Genomic DNA, 19,957 nt, shown 5'->3' on the forward strand with positions numbered 1-19,957 from the left:
ACCAGCTCCTCTTTCTACCTCTGGCAGAATTCGGCTGTGAATCCATCTGGTCCTGGACTTTATTTGTTTGGTAGGCTATTAATTATTGCCTCAGTTTCTGAACCTGTTATTGGTGTATTCAGCGATTCAACTTCTTCCTGTTTAGTCTAGGGTGGGTGTATTTGTCCAGGAATTTATCCATTTCTTCTAAGTTTTCTAGATTATTTGCATAGAGTTCTTTATAGTATTCTCTGATAGTAGTGTGTATTTCTGTGGGATCAGTGGTGATATTCCCTTTATCATTTTTTATCGTGTCTATTTGATTCTTCTTTTCTTTCTTAGCAGTCTTGCTAGCAGTCTATCTATTTTGTTGATCTTTAAAAAAAAGCCCAGCTCTAGGATTCATTGATTTTTTGAAGTTTTTCTTTTTGTGTGTCTCTGTCTCCTTCAGTTCTGCTCTGATCTTAGTTATTTCGTGTCCTCTGCTAGCTTTTGAATTTGTTTGCTATTGCTTCTCTACTTCTTTTAATATTGAGGTCAGGGTGTTGAGTTTAGGTCTTTCCTGCTTTCTCTTGTGGGCATTCAGTGCTATAAATTTCCCTCTACAAACTGCTTTAAATGTGTCCCAGAGATTCTGGTATGTTGTGTCTTTGTTCTCATTGATTTCAAAGAACATCTTTACTTCTGCCTTCATTTTGTTATTTACCCAGTAGTCATTCAGGAGCAGGTTGTTCAGTTTCTATGTAGTTGTGCAGTTTTGAATGAGTTTCTTAATCCTGAGTTCTAATTTGATTGCACTGTGGTCTGAGAGTTTGTTGTTGATTTCTGTTCTTTGACATTTGCTGAGGAGTGTTTTACTTCCAATTATGTGGTCAATTTTAGAATAAGTGTGATGTGGTGCTGAGAAGAATATATATTCTGTTGATTTGGGGTGGAGAGTTCCGTAGATTTGTATTACACCTGCTTGGTCTAGAGCTGAGTTCAAGTCCTGGACATCCTTGTTAATTTTCTGTCTAATATTAACAGTCGGATGTTAACCTCTCCCCTTATTATTGTGTGGCAGTCTAAGCCTCTTTGTAAGTCTCTAAGAACTTGCTTTATGAATCTGGGTGCTCCTGTATTTGGTGCATATATATTTAGGATAGTTAGCTCTTGTTGAATTGATCCCTTTACCATTATGTGATGGCCTTCATCTTTGTTGGTTTACTGTCTGTTTTATTAGAGACCAGGATTGCAACCCCTGCTTTTTTTCCCTTTCCATTTGTTTGGTAGATCTTCCTTCATCCCTTCATTTTAAGCCTACGTGTCTTAGCACATGAGATGGGTCTTCTGACTATAGCCCACCAATGGGTCTTGACTCTTTATCCAATTTGCCAGTCTGTGTCTTTTAATTGGAGCATTTAGCCCATTTACATTTAAGGTTAATACTGTTATGTGTGAATTTGATCCTGTCATTATGATGTTAGCTGGTTATTTTGCCCATTAATTGATGCAGTTTCTTCATAGCATTGATGATCTTTACAATTTGGTATGTTTTTGCAGTGGCTGGTACCGGTTGTTCCTTTCCATGTTTAGTGCTTCCTTCAGGAGCTCTTGTAAGGCAGGCCTGGTGGTGACAAAATCTCTCAGCATTTGCTTGTCTGTAAAGGATTTTATTTCTCCTTCACTTATGAAGCTAGTTTGGCTGGATATGAAATTCTAGTTTGAAAAATATTTCTTTCAGAATGTTGAATATTGGTCATGACTGTCTTCTGGCTTGTAGGGTTTCTGCTGAGAGATCTGCTGTTAGTCTGATGGGCTTCCCTTTGTTGGTAACCCAGTCTTTCTCTCTGGCTGCCCTTAACCTTGGTGAATCTGACAATTATGTGTCTTGCGGTTGCTCTTCTCGAGGACTATGTTTGTAGTGTTCTCTGTATTTCCTGAATTTGAATGTTTCTTTTTTCTCTTTTTGTCTCTAATCTTGTCTTCTCGCTTTAATTAATTTGACATTCAATTAATTCTCTCAAGGACTATGTTTGTAGTGTTCTCTGTATTTCCTGAATTTGAATGTTCCTTTTTTCTCTTTTTGTCTCTACTCTTGTCTTCTCGCTTTAATTAATTTGACATTCAATCACTGATATCCTTTCTTCCACTTGATTGAATTGGCTATTGAAGCTTGTATATCTTTCATGAAGTTCTCGTACTATGGTTTTCAGCTCCATCAGGTCATTTAAGCTCTTCTCTACACTCTTTATTTTAGTTAGCCATTTGTCTAACCTTTTTTCAAGGTTTTTAGCTTCCTTGCGATGGGTTAGAACGTGCTCTTTTAGCTCGGAGAAGTTTGTTATTATTGACCTTCTGAAGCCTGCTTTTATCAACTCGTCAAACTCATTCTCCATATAGTTTTGTTCCCTTGCTGGCGAGGACTTGTATTCCTTTGGAGGAGAAGAGACTTTCTGGTTTTTGGAAGTTTCAGCCTCTCTGCTCTGGTTTCTCCCATCTTTGTGGTTTTATCTACCTGTGGTCATTGATGTTGGTGACCTATGGATGGGGTTTTGGTGTGGTTGTCCTTTGCTGTTCTGATGTTGATACTGTCCTTTGCTGATGTTGATGCTATTGGTTTCTGTTTGTTAGTTTTCCTTCTAACAGACAGGCCCCTCAGCTGCAGGTCTTTTGGAGTTTGCTGGAGGTCCACTGCAGACCCTGTTTGCCTGGGTATCACTAGCAGAGGCTGCAGAACAGCAAATATTTTTGCCTGATCTTTCTTCTGGAAGCTTGGTCCCAGAGGGGCACCCACCTGTAGGAGGTGTCTGTTGACCCCTACTGGGAGGTGTCTCCCAGTCAGGCTACACGGGGGTCAGGGACCCACTGGAGGAGGCAATCTGTCCATTAATCAGAGCTCAAATGCCGTGCTGGGAGAACCACTGGTCTCTTCGGAGCTGTCAGGCAGGGATGTTGAAGTTTGCAGAAGCTGTCTGCTTCTTTTTGTTCAGGTATGCCCTGCCCCCTGAAGTGGAATCTAGAGAGGCATTAGGCCTTGCTGAGTTGAGGTGGGCTCCGCCCAGTTCGAGCTTCCCCTGGCTTTGCTTATACTGTGAGCACAGAACCGCCTACTCAAGGCTCAGTAATGGCGATCGTCCCTCCCTCGTAAAGCTCCAGCTCCAGCTCCAGCGGAGGATGCTCCGGAAATATGAATGTCCAGATTGGGATACAGGGGGTGCCTTGGAACTGGGATGCATGGCGCGGGGTGTCGGCGGTGTGTGAGGCACCGGGCTGGGGTGCACCGCGGGTAGGTACACGCTGGGTCTTGGATGCTCCCAGATGGGTCGTCTCAGAGACGTAGGCAGCATCTTACCTTAAAACTCTCTGCTGAGCTCCACGCTGGGCTTGGCCACGGGCTCCTGCTGTTGAGGCTGCTGCAGAGGAGCCGCCGCCATCCCTGCTGCCGGGGAGCCGGGACACATGCTAGACTACGCTTTGGTAGAGGCTATGAGCGCTGCAGTAGTGGCAGAGCCCGCTCCCGTCAGGGGCAGCTGCATCAGCGCTTCTCTCCCGCGTCCCGGAGCGCCGCTCTCCCGCCCCGCCCGGGGAACTGCCGGACTGAGCATGCGCGCCGCGCTGCCTAGCCGCGTGAGACCACAGGCCGCTGGCCTCTACCCCTCTACTGGGCTCCGGCATGAAAGGCCGGGCGTGCATAACCTGGTGTCCGGGCCTTCGGGGCGGGGGTAGCGTTCCCGCTTTCCGTGTACTCAATCCTCAGGCGGTGGGCAGAACTCACTTCTTTTATTCGTGGGCCTGGGTACCTTGCAGGGCCTTTCTCTATTCCCCACCTGCTCAGGACCTGTCCAGCTTGTCCTTACTGACTGGGGAGGGAACTCGGGACCTACGGCCATACTGGGAGAGAACCTGGCCGGATCTGGGAGGCAAGGGGCGGGGAGGTTTTAGAGAGTTCATCCTTCCCCACCCTCGCCAGCCTGGCCCTGCCTCGGGGATCCCCGTGGTGTCCTGGGAGTTCCTGTGCCACCTTCCTTCCAGTTGGCAACTCTGCAGACACCTCCACCCCTGCACATCACGCTCAGGTCCTGGAGACAGGGAGGAGGGCTGGGGGATCCAGAGATCCAGCCTGGCCAGACTTCTGCTCTCTGCTCAGCTAAGCACCCCACACTGAGAAATGAACACGTGGATTCGATTCAAAGCCCTGCAATCATCTGCATTTTATTTGCACCTCATTTGCAAGTTGTTAATTTGCAACTCTGCTCCTTCCACTCCAGCTTCCTTCTCTCCCATCTCCCCTCAAATTCCCCAGTGGCCTGGGCAAAAAATATCTGTTGGTCTTTGCCAAGGTAGACTCAGCCTTAGCAGGCCTGTCCTGTGTTCTCAGGGGAGGCCTTTACCCAAGGGCACAGCAACAGCAGGAATCCTGAGTAAGACGCCAACTTGACGGCAGGGAAGGCTGGATGTCATCACAGGGCAGAACTGATTTTATGAGGTGAACAGTAAGGTGAGCAGCGGTGGGAAAGGCCAGTCGATGAATGCAGGAACAGCACCAGGAGCTAGAGCCCAACAGTGCCATGTGGGCTGTCTCCGGGTCCTCAGAGGCGGGATGGGGTTCCTCCACCCACCACCACTGTCTCCCCAGTGATGTAGCTGGCATCTTCAGAGCACAGGAAAGACACGATGCCAGCACAATCCTCTGGCTCGCCTAACCTGGGGAATAGGGGAAGAAAGGAAGAGAGTAAAAATTAAATAGTTCTGGCCCCTTCTTCTGGGACACAGGGAATGAAGTTTGCTTAATCAAGAATTATCAGATGACTTTTCAGGATCAGTGTACAAGCTTTCTGCCTATCAAATAGGGTTACCATGAGGATATGCTGTTATAATTTAGTAGAAGCATACTGTACTCTGCAAAAACCATTACCCATAATATTCAAATACTATGGAAACATACTGTTTTATAGAGAGCTCAGGACACCAAGATCCAAAGTTATATAGATACAATGGTGAGCAATTATTTCATACTTCAAAAAAATGGTTTCACATGTGCACACACTAAAGTATCAGGGAGTCTGTGTGACAGTAAATGGTGTGTTTAAAATGATTCAGTTTGTAGAAGTTCAACTTACAGACGACCTTTCCAGGAATCTATACTTGTCCCTTAAAGTCAGGTTCATTTGGTGAGAATGTGCTAATTCTTATTTTGTCAGCGATTGCATAGTTAGGGGACACTTTAATCTGCCTGCCATAGCATGCTCTAGTGGTGGGCAGAGTGAGTAGCTCAAACCTAGAAGGGCTGAATTAATGGTTCTCCATTCTAGCTGTACCTTGCAATCATTTGAGAGGCTTAAACAAAAAAAGAAAAGACAAAGAAAACAAAAGCCCAGATGGTCAAGTCCTACCTTGGACCAATTAAAAAAGAATCTCTGGGAGTGGGCGGGGCCTGAGCACCTGCAGTTTAAAAAGCTCCACAGGTGATTCTAATGTGAATCCAGGATTGAGCTACATGGGCTAGATCATTCATCAGATCTCTAGGATGCCAATCCCGTGACTTATAAACCAGGCCTGTAGCTGATGCCTGACATCAGAATAGCTTTGGGAAAATTTGGGATGTCTGGACCAGTACAGAGTTAGGCATTGCTGGCATTTGTCCTTGAGGGACAAGATAGAGGAAGTAGATAGTGCCCTGAAGCCAGAAGGTAAAGAGAGGCGGGGAACTTAGAGGAAAGTGAGCTCAACAAAGGTGCTTGAACAGTTCACCCAGCTCACTGGGGAAGAAAGTAACTCCTTAGGCAAGGGGAGTTTGGGGCTTAGTAAAGCTCTTCATTCTTTTCATTTGGATTGTAGATCATCAACCTGAGTTTTGTAAACATGTGTCATTATTCATGGGAACTAAAAATGCATGGTTTTGGTTTTGGTCCCTGGTCTCCAAGGATGCTCAGAGGTGGAGGCAATCCCCCAGATGGAGAGAGGACTCAGGGCTTCTCCCAGAGCTCTGCACTGCTGAAACCCCGATGTCTCTGGGTTTACCTTTTGAAAGGGAAGCTGACTTCTTGCTCAGGCCACTGCAGTGATAGTGTTTATGAATTTGTGCTCTGTGAGGCAGAGGAGAGCCTGCCTGTGTTATCTGTGGGACTGAGACAACGGGCTGTGGGCTGCTAGGGACCAGACCTTTCTATCTTCATGCCTCTTAGGGCCCTTGATCCCATGACAGTTTTACCTTCTTATCTGCAGGGTTTCTTTCATTCTTTCCTCTTTTTCCTTGTCCATCCAGAGCTGCAGGAAGAAGGGAAATCTCTTTAAGAAGAGGAAAGTGAGGAACAGAAAGGGAAGAAACTGCCCGTCCTCATGGCAACAGAGAGTAAGGATGGAGAGACTTCCCTCTTTCACTTCCTATTTCTTTTTCTAGCTTCCAGCTCTCCCCACAGCCCTCATCTGTTTCATTTGTTTCAGGTTCTAGTGATGCATTTTGCTGCATCTCTCCAATTCTCATCCATGTAAGGAGAGCGGAAATTGTGTGAGTAGAGTCTGAATACCTCAGTCTCCACCCTATGCCTTAGGAATGGTGTGATTGGAGTCTGGCTTAGATAGGGCAGCTGGTACAGAGAGGGAATATGGAAAAACCCAGGGAAGGAGAACGGAGTGGTTGAGAGCTCAGGACTCTGGTACTGGGCTTCCCTGTCCAAGAAGATGGATGCCTTTCAAGGGGTTCCAGTGGGATGCAGAGCTCTCCTTCCTCACCATCCTGCTGAAGCTGGTCTTGATAAGTCCAGGTGCTAGGCAGTTCACCCTAATGTTCCTTGGGGCCAGCTCTATGGCCAGTGTCTTGGTGAGGCCCAGCAAAGCTGTTTTACTGACATTGTAAGGACTGAGGCCCTGGAGATAGAAAACAATGGGTTAGACTCGTAATTTCCAGGTCATTCTTGGTTCTAATAACTAGACATAAAGGGCAGTGCTCAATAGGGATCTCCTGTAATGGAGGGGCACAGTTAGGAAACTGTCTTGTGGCCAAACCTCCCCTAGGTTACGGTTTGTGGAGGCGAGGCATCTATTTTGTGGGCAGGGACTTGGTGGTGTGATTCTAAAAGGAGACACAAACTTCTTTGGGTAAGAGTTGGGGTGGAAAGATGTACAGAATGGGATGGAAGGGGCAGTCAAAAGGGTTCTTACAGGAAATGGACTGAAGGCTGCTATGGAGGCCACGATCACCACTGAGCCGCCTCTGGAAAAAGAAGAGAGCTGACGGTCTTCCCATTATGGACCACTGCCCTCAGCCCGTGTGGGGTCCCATCTCACCCAGGCTCTCCCTCACTCTCTGTACCCTCGTTTCTCCATTTCTGGCACCACTGCCTTTGTCATCAGGGCTGGGGCCTTCACATTAATGTCCAGAGTCTGAAGCCAAGAGAAGAAGGGGAAACAGCATGAGTGAAGAGCACTGGAGGAGGCATGGCAATGAGGAGTTAAAGTGGGTTCCTAGGATGTTTGTCAGAGCTGACGAAGATCTTAGGATGATTCAGCTGCATCTTGCACATGAAGAAACTGAGGTTCAGGGAGAAGTAGCTCTCACCAGCTGCTCAGCTAGATAATGATACATTAGGTTCAGGTGAGAAAAAATGGAGCCTGGTTCATCTTGTTTCGTCACCAGCCAAGTATGATGTGGCCCAGAAGGGGCCTAAATCCTCAGGGCTCCTTTGGATTTGAGCTGCGTTTTCTGCGTTTCTTCAAAGTAGGGAAAGTCTGCAATTGTCAGCCTCCTGGACTTGCCCTAGAGTGGGCCATGGTTCTCAGGGAAAATGTGGCCTGACCTTGGATACCTGGGGTTGTTCTAGCACTTCTCTGGCTTCTGTGCTTAGGGAGTGAGATGCTCTTGGCCCTCTAGGATGGACTGCCTGGCTAGACCTGATTAGAAAGTGGGATCATGAGGAGGTACCTTCTGGGGAAGCTGGGGGACAGGCTATAATCAGAATCCCCACATCCATAATGTAAAACAAATGTGTTACATTGTTCTAGACAACTGCTTATATTAAAATATTTCAGTCTTACAGAAAAATTGGTAATAGAAATACAACGAATATCTGGAGATCGTTCACTTAGATTCACCAATTGTTCACATTGTGTTCCATTTGTCCTCTCTGTAGATCTGTACAGTTTTTTAAATGAACCACTGAAACTCAGTTGCAAGTTTTCTGTAAGATTTTATATAATAAAATGAAAAATTACTAAGAACACAAATAAAAAAATAAAAATGTAAATTAAAAAAAAGAAACTCAGGGCTGGTCATGGTGGCTCATGCCTGTAATTCCTGCGCTTCGGGAGGCCAAGGTGGGTGGACCACTTTGAGGTCAGGAGTTTGAGACCAGCCTGGGCAACATGGCAAACCTCATCTGTACTAAAAATACAAAAATTAGCCGGATGTGGTGGCATCTGCCTGTAGTCTCAGCTACTCAGGAGGATGAGACGGCAGAATAGCTGGAACCCAGGAGGTGGAGGTTGCAGTGAGCTGAGATAGCACCACTGCACTCCAGCCTGGGGAATAGTGTGAGGCTCCATCACAAAAATAAATAAATAAAATAAGTAAACTCAGTTGCAGATATTACAATGCTCTATCCCTAAATACTTATCATACATTTCCAGAGAGTAACGATGTTCTTTTACACAACCATAATCTGTTATCACAACCAAGAGTCTGACAATGATGATAATGCTATCTAATATATGGGCCTCATTTGTCCCCCAAATGTGTGTTGTGTTTTTTAAAGTCCAGAGCTCAATCAAGGATCAGCCATTATGTTTGCATTTGATGTACTGTGATAGTTTAAAAGATATATAAAAGAAAAGTTATAGACACATCTCATTTTATAATGCTTTGCATATATTGTGTTTTTTTTTTTTTTTTTTTTTTTACAAATTGAAGTTTCGTGGCAACCCTGCGCTAATTGGAGTCATTTTTCCAATGGCATGTGCTGACTTTGTCTCTGCGTCACATTTTGGTAATTCTTGGAATATTTCAGACTTTTTCATTATTATTATGTCTGTTATGGTGATCTGTGATCAGTGATCTTTCATGTTTTTATTATAATTGTTTTGGGGTACCACAAACCACACCCAGAAAAGAAGGTGAACTTAACCGATAAATGTTGTACGTTCTGACTGCTCTGCCCTTCTCGCATCTCTCTCCCTCTCTGTGGGCCTCCATATTCCCTGAGACAGATTTATATTGAAATTAGGCCAATTATTAACCCTACAATGGCCTCTAAGTTTTCAAGTGAAAGGAAGAGTCACACATCTTACACTTTAAATCAAAAGGTAGAAATAATTGAGCTTAGTGAGGAAGGCATGTTGAAAGCTGAGGCAGGCTGAAAGCTAGGCCATGTGCACCAGTTAGCCAAATTGTGAGTGCAAAGGAAAAATTCTTGAAGGAAATTAAAAGTGCTACTTCTGTGAATACATAAATGGTAAGAAAGCAAAACAGCTTTATTGTTAATATAGAGGGAAAGTTCTAGTGTTCTGGATAGAAGATCAAACTAGCCACAACATTCCCTTAAGCCAAAGCCTAATCAGAAAAAGGCCCTAACTTTTTAATTCTTTGAAGGCTGAGAGAGGTGAGGAAGCTCCAGAAGAAAAGTTGGAAGCTAGCAGAGGTTGGTTCATGAGGTTTAAGAAGCCATCTCTGTAACATAAAAGTGCAAGGTGAAGCAGCAAGTGCTGATGTAGAAGCTGCAGCAAGTTATCCAGAAGATCTAGCTAAGATCAGTGATGAAGGTGGCTACACCAAACAACAGATTTTCCTGTAGATGAAACAACCTTCTTGTGGAAGAAGGTGCCCTGTAGGGCTTTAATAGCTAGAGAGGAGAAGTCACGCCTGGCTTCAAAACTTCAAAGGACAGGCTTATTCTCTTGTTAGGGTCTAATGCAGCCAGTGACTTTAAGTTGAAGCCAATGTTCATTTACCATTCTGAAAATTCTATGGCTCTCAAGATTTATGCTAAATCTACTCTGCCCATGCTCTATAAATGGAAAACAAAGCCTGAATAACAGTACACTGTTTATAGCATGGTTTACTAGATATTTTAAGCTCACTGTTGATAGCTACTGCTCAGAAAAAAATATTCCTTTCAAACTATTACTGCTCCTTGACAGTGCACCTGGTCAGTCAAAAGCTCTGATGGAGATGTGCAAGGAGATTAATGTTGTTTTCATGCCTGCTAACATGGATCCTGCAGCCCATGGATCGGTGGTAATTCTGACTTGCAAGACTTATTATTTAAGAAATACATTTTGTAAGTCTACAGCTGCCGTAGACAGTGATTCCTCTGATGGATCTCGGCAAAGTTAACTGAAAACCTTCTGAAAAGGATTCACCATTCTAGATGCCATTAAGAATATTTGTGATTCATGGGAGGAGGTCAAAATATCTACATCAATAGGAGTCTGGAAAAAGTTGATTCCAAACCTCATGGATGACGTGGAGGGGTTCAAGACTGCATCAGAGGAAGGAACTGCAGATGTGGTGGAAATAGCAAGAGATTCAGAAGTAGAGCCTGAAGATGGGACTGAATTGCTGCAATCTCATGACAAAATGTAAATGGCTGTGGAGTTGCTTCTTATGGATAAGCAAAGAAAGTGGTTTCTTGGGATGGAATCTATTTCTGGTGAAGATGCCACGAACATTGTTGAAATCACAACATGGGATTTAGAGTATTACGTGAACTTAGGTGACTAAGCAGTGGCAGAATTTGATAGGATTGACTCCAATTTTGAAAGAAGTTTTACTGTGGGTACATGCTATGAAAGAGCATTGCATGTTACAGAGAAATCTTTTGTGAAAGGAAGAATCAACTGATGTGGCAAACTTCACTGCTGGCTTATTTGAAGAAATTGCCACAGCCACCCCAGCCTTCAGGAACACCACCCTAAGTCAGCCACCATCAATGTTGAGGCAAGACCCTCCACCAGCAAAAAGATTACAGCTTCTAAAGTCTCAGATGATTGTTAGCATTTTTTAGCAATAAACTATTTTAAAATTAAGATACATATATATATTTTAAGATATAATACTATTGCTCATTTAATAGACTACCATTACATGACCATTATAGTGTAAACCTAACTTTTATATGCACTGGGAAACCAAAAAATTCATGTGACTTGCTTTATTATAATATTGAATTTATTGTGCAGTGGCCTGGAACCAGACCCACAATATCTCCGAGGTGTGCCTGTACTTAGTTCAAAACTGATTTTCACATGGTCTCTGTTCAGACTGTTCATGAATGATGTTCCTCTATTTTAAAGACTGTCAGAATCTGGCTGGGTGTGGTGGCTCATGCCTGTAATCCCAATACTTTGGGAGGCTGAGGTGGGGGGATCTGTTGAGGTCAGGAATTTTAGACCAGCCTGGGCAACACAGTGAAACCCCATCTCTATTAAAAATACAAAAAACTAGCTGGGTGTGGTGGCACATGCCTGTAGTCCTGGGTACTTCAGAGGCTGAGGCACAAGAATCGCTTGAACCTGCAAAGCATAGGTTGCAGTGAGCTGAGATCGCACCACAGCATTCCAGCCTCAGTGACACAGCGAGGAAAAAAGAAAAAAGAAAAAAAAAAGAAACAAAGAAAAAAAAGAAAAAAAAGAAAGATGGAAAAAAGACAGGGCAAGACTGTCTAAGAAAAGAAAGAAAGAAGCCAACCTTAAATGGTTAGCAGCAAATCTTTGGGTAGTTTTGAAGAAAAGATGATTTATAAAGAGAAGTCATTTTGATGATAGTTCCTAAGAAGGAAGGTTTTGTTGTCGTTGTTGTTGTTTTTAATATAGAGAAAAGGTCTCGCTGTGTTGCCCAGGCTTTGCTCAAACTAGCTCAAACTAGAATCAAAAACTAGCTCACTGAAGAACATTTTAGCACTTTGGTCTTTATGTGTATGAAACACTGGTAAATAAACCGTAGTATTTTCACAACCTGATACTTTAGTGTTGAGAAATTTTTGATGACATCTGATATAGTTGGTATGTTTGTGCTCTCTAAGTCTCATGTTGAAATATGATCACCAATGTTCAAGGTGGGACCTGGTGTGAGGTGTTTGGGTCACGGGGGTGGATCCCTTATGAATGTCTTGGTGTCCTCCCTGTGGCAATGAGTGAGTTCTCACTCTATTAGTTCATTCCAGGACTAGTTGTTTAAAACAGACTGGTTTCTCTCTCTTGCTTCCTCTCTTGCCATGTAACACGCCTGCTCCCTTTTTCCTTCTGCCATGATTGTAAGCTTCCTGAGGCCTCATCAGAAGCAGATACTGGCACCATGCTTCTTGTACAGTCTGCAGTATTGTAAGCCAAAACAAACTTCTTTTCTTTATAAATTGCCCAGCTCAGGTATTCCTTTATAGCAACACAGAACAGACTAATACAACATTAGAGTAAAAAGCAAAACCATGGGAAATCATAAAAAATTAGCATTTCCAAATCATGTGGGAATATTAACCTTAATAAACAAAAACAAATATTTCAATTAAAACTTTGTAATTAAATATGTGTGAAATATATTACAAATATAATGTAATTATACATTTTCACATAAAATCCAATGTTCTACCACTTGAATTTAGACATCCGGATCTCAGATTTTCTTGACATTGCAGCTAAGAAGAAAATAATATGGGTTTTTATTTTATTTTTTTAAAGGATGTATATTATAAAGGGGCAACTGGTCATTCACCAGAATCAGTATTTTAAATAACTAGCAGCATTTAATATTTCCCAACTAATAAAAAAGATTACTTTTTGTCAGCTGAAAAGGGGACAGGTGGGTGTGTAAATTTAAGTGTTGTAGTTGTTGGCATATTAGCTGCTATGTCTCTGTTGGAAATCAGCCAGGCAGAAGAGCATACCAGGGAAGAAGCCTTGGGAGGGGAGCAGACTACAGCTAGTGAAGAGCAAATACAAGAAGTCAGAACTAGGAGTAGCAGAAACGAATAGGAAGGGCAGGGATAGAGCTACCCCCTCCCGCCCTTTACCAGGTGTGCTCCACGTGTGTGGCACATGGCAAAGAGTCCTCACATTTACACTGCCCTTGACAAACACATTCTAAAAGCAGATGGAATTTGTACTGAATGTGTTCTGAGGCCCGCCCCCTGCTGATTTAATCCCCTCTCACCTTGTCCCACACCTCCTCGGTGATATCCATTAGGCTTCCAAAGAAAGGGTTGACAGCAGCATTGGAGACTAGGATATCGATACCTCCATGAAGCTTCACAGCCTAGAGAGAGGGGGTGAGGTCTGGACTAGGGCTGCAGTAAGTAAGGGAGGTACATTTACCCATGTTGATAAAAACTTTCTTTTGAGTTATGCCCTGTGGCTCATGCCTGTAATCATGGCACTTTGGGAGCCAAGGTGGGAGGATCACTTGAGTTGAGGAGTTTGAGATAAGGCTGAGCCACATAGCGAGACCTTATCTTTATATTAAAAACAACAACAACAATGACAAGAAAACCTTCCTTCTTAGGAACTGTCGTCAAAATAAGTTCAATTTCTTAAAACATCTTTTTTTCTGAAAACTACCCTAAGATCTGCTGCTAACCATTTAAGGTTGGCTTCCTTCTTTCTTTTTTAGACGGAGTCTTGCTCTGTCACCCAGGCTGGAGTACAGTGGCATGATCTCAGCTCACTGCAGCCTTGATCTACTGGGTTCAAGCCATCCTCTTGCCTCAGTCCCCAAAGTAGTCGGGAGTATAAGTACTTGCCACCACACCCCGCCAATTTTTGTATTTTTTGTAGAGACAGGGTCTTGCCCTGTTGCCGTCTGGAACTCCTGAGCTCAAGCCATCCACCTGCCTCAGTATCCAAAAGTGTTACAGGTGTGAGCCACCAGGAAGTTTGTCTTACATTTTTTTGCAGTCTTTTCTTCCCACCTCCTATTCTTCTAAGGCTGTCTCTGACCCTTTGCGCTTTTCTTTACACTCTCCCTTTGGGAAGCTCCTTCATTCTCATGATTTCAAGTCTCACCTCCAAATCTATTTCTAGACCCCTCCTCTTCCTTTCACAGTGAGTTCCACCCCCATTTCTCCAAGTGCTTACTGTCCAGTTCACCTTGAATAAGTTACCCTTATCTCAAAGTCAATCTGTCCACACTTATCTAAATGGAAAAACAAATAGAGCTGAAGAAAGTTACCCTGGAGGGGCCTTCGAGATCATCTATTCCAATGTCCTTAAGGTGGAGATGAAGAAACAGGTTCTGGGAATTTTCTCAAGATCATATAGTTCAGTAGTGACACACTGGGGCTAGCTAAGAACAGGAGGCCTGCTTATTCTGTGTTTGGGAAAGTGATTTGCTCAGGGCACAAAGCTAGTTAGCAGTGGAAGAACTGAGGTCAGTCTCCCATTCTGTAGCACACCGCTAATTCATAAGAGCCCTCTGAAAGTGAGTTGGGGTCATTAGGAAACTGGCTGCCCAGGAGAGCCATGATGGGAGAAGATACCAGCCTGAATTTAAAGCAATTCCATATTTAGTTATGATGTCATTTTCCCTATCTCTGTCTCTCTCTTTTGACCTGAAGGCATGAAAGATTCAAGGTAGAAACTGACATTTAAACTGAGAAAGCCAAGAAAGGCAACATCTCACCTCCTTAATAAGGTATAAGTAGGTAGTGAGGTGTGTGCTAGAGTAATGAATGGCCAAGCAGAATCTGCCAACAAGACTTTTCAGTACAAAGCCACCTTGAAACCAGACTTTGCATTTGCCCAGAACTGGCAAGTTTGATGCCTTGAACAAGTAGCAGTACATGGGCCCTTGGTCAACTTTGTGCTTCAGATCTGGCACACAGAGGGGTGTTACTAATAATGTACACCATCTGCTAGCTTTCCGTTTTAACTAATTATTCTTGTTAACTAGGTGCTAAGCTCAGTTGTTTCTAGACGGTTGAAGAAATGCCTGGGCTGTCAACATGTAAATCTAATAAAATTTATAGTCACATAATCTTTTTAAACCAGTGTTAATACTTTCCTGCACCCTTTAAATTTTGGTATCCTGGCATAAAGCCCAGTCACCTGCCTTGCCTCTGTATAATTCTCACCAATGGACTTGTTACTAGGGAGGTGCAGAGTAAGTTAAGTGATGTGCGCTGTGCCGAGTACACGTGTGTTTGAGCTGGGAGAAGACAGTGGATTGCTCTAGAATCACCTGGAGACATTTTCTACTCTGCTGTATACCTCATGCCCCTCTCCTTCCAGGTCTGTCAGCACAGAGATGGGCGGAGGCTGGGTTTTGATTGAACAGAGATAGCAAACCATAAAAGATGAATGAGGCTGGGTGTGGTGGCTCACACCTATAATCCTAGTACTTTGGTAGGCCCAGTATGGAGGATTGCTAGAGGACAGGAGTTCAAAACAGCCTGGGCAATACAGTCCCAACTCTACAACAAATTTAAAAAACAAACTGGTGTGGTGGTGCATGCCTATAGTCTTAGCCACTTGGGAGGTGGAGGTGGGAGGATTGCTTGACTTCAGGAGTTGCAGGTTATAGTGAGCTATGATCATGCCACTGTACTCCAGCCTGGGAAACAGAGTGAGGCCCTGTCTCTGGAAAAAAAAAAAAAAAGTCTTTTAAGTCTTGTTCTAAATTGTGTGCTCACTACACTAAAGCGGTTAGGAGCTGTTTGCTCTGTGTTCTGATAGTTATACATTTTTAAGAAAAAATATAATCAAGCAGATAGGCAGCTAATCTGGTTTCCGCTTACCACACACTTAGAAGCTTTGTGGTGCAGATGAGGCCACTGGGTAGTGACCATTCTCAGGGCAGTGGCTTTTCTCATTGCAGGGTAACATGTGGCAGTTGGCAAAAGACATTTCAAATAGCTGACAAGTATTCTATCATTCTCCTCTCTGACAATGGTCACACAAACTACCTGAGAGTCATTTTTGACTTCGCTCGTGTTTCCCACTTTTTGACATGGGGTTGGAAAATCTTAGTTCGTTCCCACTAAATGTCTCTTGGGCACATCTGTTCCAGTCCCACCACCACTGCTCTAAACCTGGATGACAGCAACAGCTTTCTCACTAATGCCCTGGATTCAGTGTCTTCTTTGTATATCCTTCCTACCAGAGCCAGATTATCTTTTTTTTTTTTTTTTTTTTTTTTTTTTTGAGACGGAGTCTCGCTCTGTCGCCCAGGCTGGAGTGCTTGGCCGGATCTCTGCTCACTGCAAGCTCTGCCTCCCGGGTTTATGCCATTGTCCTCGCTCAGCCTCCAGAGTAACTGGGACTACAGGTGCCGCAACCTTGCCCAGCTAGTTTTTTGTAATTTTTTTAGTAGAGACGGGGTTTCACTGTTAGCCAGGATGGTCTCGATCTCCTGACTTTGTGATCCGCCCGTCTCGGCCTCCCAAAGTGCTGGGATTACAGGCTTGAGCCACCGCCCCGGCCTGGATTATCTTTCTTAATAACCATCTTTCTCTTGCTCAAAACCTCACATGGCTTCTTATTTGCTATAAGGATGTCTAAACATATCCTTTTAAGGTCCTTAACATATCCTTTTAAGAAGCTATTGCCGGGTGCGGTGGCTCATGCCTGTAATCCCAGCACTTTGGGAGGCCGAGGGGGTGTATCACCTGAGGTGAGGAGTTCAAGACCAGCCTGGCCAACATTGTGAAACCCCATCTCTACTAAAATACAAAAATTAGCTGGACGTGGTGGTGGATGCCTGTATTCCTAGCTACTTGGGATGCTGAGGCATGAGGATTGCTTGAACCTGGAGGCTGAGGTTGCAGTGAGCTAAGATTGTGCCATAGCACTCTAGCCTGGGCAACAAGAGTGAAACTCTGTCTCAAAAAAAAAAAAAAAAAGGATATGGAGGCCCATGGCCTCTATCTTTCCAATGCAGCCCCTTTCCCAGCAGTACTTCTAAGCCTGTGCTCTCCACTGTGGACTGACAGCGCTCCTCTCTTTCCTTCAGTTCCTTCTTGGCTGTCTGCTCATTTTGCGGAGTTATCTGGAATCTCATCTCTGTTCCATCTGTCCATTCACATTTATTCCTAAACGTTTAGCTCAAGTACCACTTCTGGGCTAGGCCTGTAGGCCTTGTTAAGTGAACCTAGTGGGGGTCACAGGATGTTTTTCCAGCAGGATTTTGACATTAAATTGCTACTTACATGTCATATAGTTAGTGCTAATTGACCCAGACTCCCAAACAGCTCCTTCCACTATCAGGATCAAGTCCCCAATCTTGGGCTCTGTCCACCAGCCTAGGCCAGGCTTCTTTGGACTCACATTTGTGACTTTCTTAGACTCACATTTGGCTCTTTCCAATGCACATCTGAGCATTTGCCAGACAGTTCCTTAAAAACAGAATTACCCTATATAGTCTACCACACTACCGTCTACTATTGTTAAGATCCTCCTCTTCTAAGAAGATTATGCAAATTATTTCTGCCAACCTTCCAATCTGTTAGCACAATCCCGTAGTATCCATTTTTGGGTAGATTCTCCCTTCCACTCTGGGGAATAAAGTGTGTCCTGAGCCTCAAGGGAAGAGGAGCTTCCTTTGCTGGATGGTTCATATTTTCTTCAGCAGCTGCAAGGCTGGTGTCCACTACTAACTGTGACATTGACTTATATACTTTCTTTGAGACTAAAGTCCAGTACCTGGTAGTCCATAGCCAGCCAATAAAGGAAGGGAGCTTGGGAGGTCTGGGTTGAATCACGGCTCTTTCCTTACTGGCTGTGGGACCTTAGGAAGTAGCTCCAGCTATCTGAGCCAGTCTCTGCAGACTGAGAGAATAGTCCTTGCCTTCCTTGGGTTGTTGTCAGGCCTAGAAACAACCTGTGTAAGGCTCTGAACACAGGAAATGGCACATAATAAGTGGCTGAAACATGGTGGGCTGCTTCCTGAGGTTCCCAGGGACTTGACTCTATAAGCTGAAGAATAGGGGATTGTTTATTAGCTCATGGGTGGGAACATCTATTTTGTGATTGTATTTACCCTTCTCATCTGTCCAATTAGATGGAAAATTACTAGAGAACCAGTACCAACTGTTTCTTTGGGGTACTCAAGGGATGATGCAGGGTTGAAGCATTAGAATGTTTTAAAATTCTCTGAGATGGGATGATTCTCTGAAGTTAGTTTATGAACATAACAGAAAGGCACACAGTAAAAATGTGCTGCTATCCAGGAAAGCAGGGAAGGAGGATCAGGCTGGCTCCCTTTTCCACTTCCTGGCTCTGTGCCTATTTCCTTGCACCTCACCGTAGCCACCAGCCGCTCCCGGTCCTCCGCCTTCCCCACATGGCACACGGTGCCCGTCACGCTCAGCCCTTCCCCCTGCAGCGTGGCCACCGCCTGGTCCACATTCTGCTGCTTCCGGCTGCTGACGACCACGTGGGCCCCGTCCTGGGCCAAACGCCGGGCAATGGCAAAGCCGATCCTGTGAGCAGAAAGAGACAAAGACTGCTAAGGCCTGTGCAGGGGAAGAGGTGGACAGCATGGGCTCTGAAGACTGCTCGGGTTTGAATTCTGGCTCTTTCTCTATATGATCTCCACGTGTCTCTTCTATGTGTAAAACAGGCTTAATAGCACGGCCATTTTTGGCACTCATTTACTTTTTCTTATGACCTGGACCACAGCCTCAGTTCCCAAGAACTTACATCACTTTCTACAGTTCCCACCATGGGTGACAGGCTTCATCCCCTGTTGGTACTGAGAGGTAAGAAATGAGCTGGGTGTGCAGCAGCCACTTCCATGATTTGAGGGTCTCACTCAGAACAGCTTTGCCCCCACGTTTCTTTCTTACTAGCCTACAACATTCTCAAAATTCTATCCTTAGTCATTTTTTGGGAACATCTATTTTGTGAAAAGATGGTCTCCGGTCAAAAATGTAAATATTGCCTTGGGAGGAAGAGTTACCCATTCTGCACTTGTCAGTCGTTAGCGTTTTACCTACATTTGTATTTTAGTTTTGCGGAGAGCTGGCATCTAGCAAAGTCCTGTAGGAATCAGAACCAGGACAGACAAGAGTGGTGGGTGAGAAACAGGCTGGACAAGGTAGGCCCAGATGTACTGACCTAAACAAAAATCTTGACACATGGCTCTTGTGTCCCATCTAGGTAAGGGGGAGGGGTTCCGGGAGACTTTCCGGTGCCCAAACAGAGTGTCTGGTACATTTTCAAAGTGCTGGAGGCCTTGGGATAGGATTTTGAAATCCAGATTCCCTTGGATTTCTAGTTTCTGGTCTTCCCGGACGCTAGGTGGGGCTGGTTGACTGGGGCAGCCCAGAACACTGCGGGGACTAGAAAGATGGGTCTGCACAGAGGTGGCACAGTTGTGCCAGAGGCAGCAGGGACGCGAACCTGGCAGGAGAGGGTCCAGGGCCAGGGGATTCCGAGGGGCTTCAGGCGGACCACGCGGCTGCTTTTTTCCAGGGCCAGACTTTGGCCGCGTGTGAGGTCTGAGAACAGGGGCACCGGAGGCCGAGGATGAGAGGCCCGTGCCTGTTTCCAGGCAGCCAGGGCCTCAGAAACTCCCGCCGGAGCACTCACCCGTCGGTGGAGGCGGTTACCAGGGCCACCTTATTCGCGAGCGGGTCCCGGCGGGTCATCCCGGAGCTGGCCATCCGCACCGAATTCCAAGCCCGGACACAGAGGCCTAGCAGCCCCGCCTTGTGCATGGCTCAGACCAGCAAGTCTGGGTTCCACTCCTTCCACCGGAGGAGACAGAGAGTAGGGCGAAGGGCAGGACCAAGGGCTAAGGGCAGGACGAAGGGCGGGCCGCTTCCCTGCCCTCACCCTCCCCGCCCCCTCCCCGTCCTTGGCCCGCTGGAAGTCCTCTGTGGCGGCGCTCGCCTCCCTCCGCCGCCGCCCCCGGCAGCCAGCTATGTTCCGCCCGACTGGGGCTTGCCTTCCCGGGCTAGCTGGTGACCAAAGCGCTCTCTGTTCAAGTTTTCTGTAGGGCTCGCCCCTCCCCTGGCCCCTGCAGGAACCCGCAGACTTTGGCCGCTGCCCTTCTACATCTCCTTGCCCACGTTTT

At 45.2% G+C, this 19,957-nt stretch overlaps 1 protein-coding gene across 2 annotated transcripts; it reads right to left on the reverse strand.

The window, feature by feature from the left end:
• Positions 1–4,147: 4,147 nt before the first annotated feature.
• On the reverse strand, positions 4,148–19,686 carry LOC139364331 (dehydrogenase/reductase 4). Of its 2 annotated transcripts, XM_071100413.1 has the most exons (8): positions 19,471–19,677; positions 18,182–18,359; positions 13,100–13,201; positions 7,274–7,344; positions 7,123–7,174; positions 6,694–6,828; positions 6,173–6,228; positions 4,148–4,665 (listed from the first exon to the last, which is right to left on the reverse strand). In XM_071100413.1, the coding sequence occupies exons 1-8, from the start codon at positions 19,596–19,598 to the stop codon at positions 4,551–4,553; spliced, it is 837 nt and encodes a 278-aa protein (XP_070956514.1). In that variant the 5' UTR covers positions 19,599–19,677; the 3' UTR covers positions 4,148–4,550. The 2 variants fall into 2 exon arrangements, 1 of the variants encoding a protein (XP_070956514.1); XR_011625988.1 differs by lacking the exon at positions 7,274–7,344 and having other exon boundaries at positions 19,471–19,686.
• Between the last annotated feature and the right edge of the window lie 271 nt (positions 19,687–19,957).

Source organism: Macaca nemestrina, chromosome 7, assembly GCF_043159975.1.
Source record: "Macaca nemestrina isolate mMacNem1 chromosome 7, mMacNem.hap1, whole genome shotgun sequence".
Classification (NCBI taxonomy): domain Eukaryota; kingdom Metazoa; phylum Chordata; class Mammalia; order Primates; family Cercopithecidae; genus Macaca; species Macaca nemestrina.

Bases quoted from the DNA above. Each gene is read 5' to 3' on its own strand.
- LOC139364331 (XM_071100413.1), bottom strand. From the start codon at position 19,598: ATGCACAAGGCGGGGCTGCTAGGCCTCTGTGTCCGGGCTTGGAATTCG. The intron at 13,202-18,181 runs GTGAGGTGCAAG...CCCTCTCTCTAG, and splicing joins GGGAGCGGCTGGTGGCTACG to GCTGTGAAGCTTCATGGAGG. The intron at 6,229-6,693 runs GTGAGGAAGGAG...TTCTTCCTGCAG, and splicing joins AGACCAGCTTCAGCAGGATG to CTCTGGATGGACAAGGAAAA.